A 3,364-nucleotide genomic window follows, 5' to 3' on the forward strand; every position below is an offset into this window, starting at 1 on the left:
GGCGGGAGCGCCTCCGCGCTCCCAAGCGGCACACTGTAGCAGTGCGCCACCGGGCCGGCCCCTGTTAAAGATATTTTTAAAGATGACTTAAGGGCCCCATCAATACCAGCCTGCTAAGAAGAGTGTAGCCAAAATGCTGGTCTCGATTTATGGCACAATTTCTCTGGTCTCCCAGTAGTTCTTTGCCTCCACTGTGTCATGCTGTTGTCTGGCTTTGCAGGCATCTAGGGTATGGGTTCAGAACAAAGTCGACGAGTCCAAACATGAGATCCACTCGCAAGTTGATGCTATCACAGCTGGAACGGCTTCAGTTGTTAACCTCACAGCTGGTAAGTCCCTGAGGGATTTGTGGTGTATTGTGGATTTGTGTCTTATTCTTTGATTGAAATGACAGATTTTCATATTGTGAGGATAGTCTTATTTTTAGGCACTTGGAATACTTTGGGCTCTTTCTCTCAATGACCCAGGAGAAATGTAAGGAACATCTCATTCCGTTTTGTCTCTATCCTGTATCATTATTAAAAAACACTTATTTAGTGTTTCTCATTGTTCATCAATATGCTGGACAAACATCAAAGTGTGTTGAGCTAGTTTCCCCCTTCCGGGAGCTTACAGTCCAAAATGGCTTTTAAGTGGACGGATCCAGCATACAGGCCTCTGCCTTAATGTCCAGCAGTGGTTTCTTCCTTGGTAGTCAGACTCCCAGCCCTGCACTGTCAAGTGAGAGCCAGGAAGGACCTTGGCTTTACCCTAAGCGGATCATTGTTTCAGGAGCAGAGTTGGCCCTCTGAGCTGCTGACAGGGGCCTAATGAAAAGGGGAATAGGATGCCGAGACTTCCTTTGGAATTTTAAAGGTGCTTGTGCTCGGTATTTCAATGTGTGAGGCTTCCGGGTGAAAGGACCTTCTTGAAGACACCTTGGAGACAGGGAGAGCTGCATCTCACCGTGCTCATGCAGAGCTTTGTGTCTCCTCCTGCGGGATGGTAGGGGATGAGCTCCTGCCAACGTGGGTTTTGAAAATTCTCACCAGGACCACTAACTCCTGCCAGCGTGGGCTCTCCTCACCCTTCACTGCCCCCTTTGATGGTGATGGTCCTTCTCTGTCCCAGGTGACCCTGCAGACACTGACTACACAGCTGTGGGATGTGCGATCACCACTATTTCTTCCAACTTGACGGAGATGTCCAAGGGTGTGAAGCTGTTGGCAGCCCTCATGGACGATGAGGTGGGCAGTGGGGAGGACTTGCTGAGAGCTGCGAGGACCCTTGCTGGAGCAGTGTCAGACTTGCTGAAAGCTGTGCAGCCTATTTCTGGAGAGGTGAGCTCTAGGGGCAAGCAGCCACTCTGGTTCTGATGAGACAGGTGTATCCTTTGGGGACCAGGGGCTCTTGCTTCCTGCCCTGTTCCTTCTATCCTGATGGGGGTGTTACCATGCCGTAGTATTTGGAGTTGTTGAACTGGTGCAGAAGCTATTGTTCAGCCTTCAGCATTGGTTGAGCTCTTGGTATGGAAGCTTACCCCACAGGGGTACTTGCTTAGATGTAACCCCAGGAACTTAACACATATGACTAATACACATTTAAAGGGATATAAGTTTACACCCTAATTCCCCTGTAACACATATCACCTTCTTACCAGCTGAACGAAGCTCATTGATTGGAAGTTGCAAATTCTTCTACCTATTGCTGGTTTGTGAGACATTGGGTGTTTCCTTGCACAGATTCCACCAGGATGTTTGTGTGTCCTATCTGGCAGACAACCCAAGATTCTCATTTATGTATTAGAGGAGCCAGTCTCGTGGGATTCTTCTTCCTGCACTGCCATGTCTGAGGACACTGTAGAGAAAGTGCGTTTTCTTTCTAATCAAGGTGTGTTCTTTGTTCATAGCCTCGCCAGACGGTTTTGACTGCTGCTGGAAGCATTGGGCAAGCAAGTGGGGATCTTCTGAGACAGATTGGAGAGAATGAGACTGATGAGCGATTCCAAGTAAGACACTCGCAGCCTCACAGTCTTGGGAAGGAGCCTAAGTGATGGTCTAGACCTGAGAGGGAGAATGTAATAGAGAACACACCAAATCTTCCTTGAGCTGTCAGTAAGATCAAGGTGGATTATCTTGGGAGTGAAGTCTTTTGTGCTAATTTTTTTTAAAAAATCATTTTAATGGAAAATCATCTCACTTACATCATGCATCATCATCATCTTAAAGTACTTACTTAGCCCTTCTTAATTTTTTTTAAAAAATCATTTTAATGGAAAATCATCTCACTTACATCATGCATCATCATCTTAAAGTACTTACTTAGCCCTTCTGGGGGGTGTGTCAATATGCTGGACATTCTGTAAAGATAAAAATGGAGAAAATAGTGTTGTGAACCCCCTTGTATCTACCACCCAACCTCCACAGTTGTCAGCTCCTGGCCAGTCTTGCTTTATCTATTTGGGGGAGTTTTTAATGGCATCGTTCTTGAGTTCACATATGAGCATGAAAAGTCATGCACTCCCATGCCACATACACATGTACATACACGTACACAAACACACAGACTTTATAGGCTTTCATTTGTATTCAGAGGTGGTTCTTTTTTCCATGTTTTATCCAAAACCACAAGTGTGATGGAGAAGTTTTTCATGTGACCCTTCTTTTTCAATAGCAGGGGCATGTGCTGCTTGTCCTCTGGTGAACAGCTGCAGCCATTGTGTGCAGCTGGCTTGATGCACTGCCAGCCTCACCAACTGTGGCTTGACAAGATCTCTCCTTCCTTGCCTCCGTCCCCAGCCACCACAGATGGGTGCCAAGGCCTGCTGTGGCTAGTTGAAGCCAGGATGAGCCTCTCTTCTCCTGTACTTGTGGGCCGATGCCCTTTACTCCTCTTAAGTCTCTAATTTTGCAAGTAACATATAAATACATTCTAATTAAAGTGTTACAGTTTTAACCCAGGTTCCCTTTTCCAAATTCTGTATCAATTTCAGGGTTTGGGAATTCTGCAGAATTTCATTTTTGTAACACTTAATAATACCAAAAAGACCATTCAGCTTTCCACTGGCATTAAGGTTACTTGCTTCCCAGGTGGCAATTTTGTGTTCCATTTTACGAGGAATGACCAAACTTCATCAGCACGAGATGTGTCGGATACACTAAGATGTAATCATATGAGGGTACTTCAAAAAGTTCATGGGAAAATAGAATTGACAGATAATACGAAATTTTCCATTAACATTTTGTTGTGAGACATGAAACTTACACCTTCATTCATAGATGTGCTTGTTTTTCCTTCATTCTCCACACACCTGTGGCACCGGGGCCATAGGACTCATTCATATCCTGCCATGCAGTAAGACACTCATGTCACGGTTCAAAGTGAG

The 3,364-nt window shown here is 45.5% G+C and overlaps 1 protein-coding gene across 1 annotated transcript in view; it reads left to right on the plus strand.

Moving 5' to 3' along the window:
- Window positions 1–1,067: 1,067 nt before the first annotated feature.
- Window positions 1,068–3,364, plus strand: part of LOC103608330 (talin-2) — a gene marked incomplete at its 3' end in the record, with an annotated part of 81,330 nt that continues 79,033 nt past the window's right edge. The window contains exons 1-2 of the mRNA XM_008592779.1: window positions 1,068–1,319; window positions 1,889–1,987. Of these exons, the coding sequence (XP_008591001.1) occupies window positions 1,182–1,319; window positions 1,889–1,987 (237 nt within the window). The remainder of the gene's footprint in view (window positions 1,320–1,888; window positions 1,988–3,364) is intronic.

This window comes from Galeopterus variegatus, unplaced genomic scaffold (genome assembly GCF_000696425.1).
Source record: "Galeopterus variegatus unplaced genomic scaffold, G_variegatus-3.0.2 Scaffold8312, whole genome shotgun sequence".
NCBI classification, from domain to species: Eukaryota; Metazoa; Chordata; class Mammalia; order Dermoptera; family Cynocephalidae; genus Galeopterus; species Galeopterus variegatus.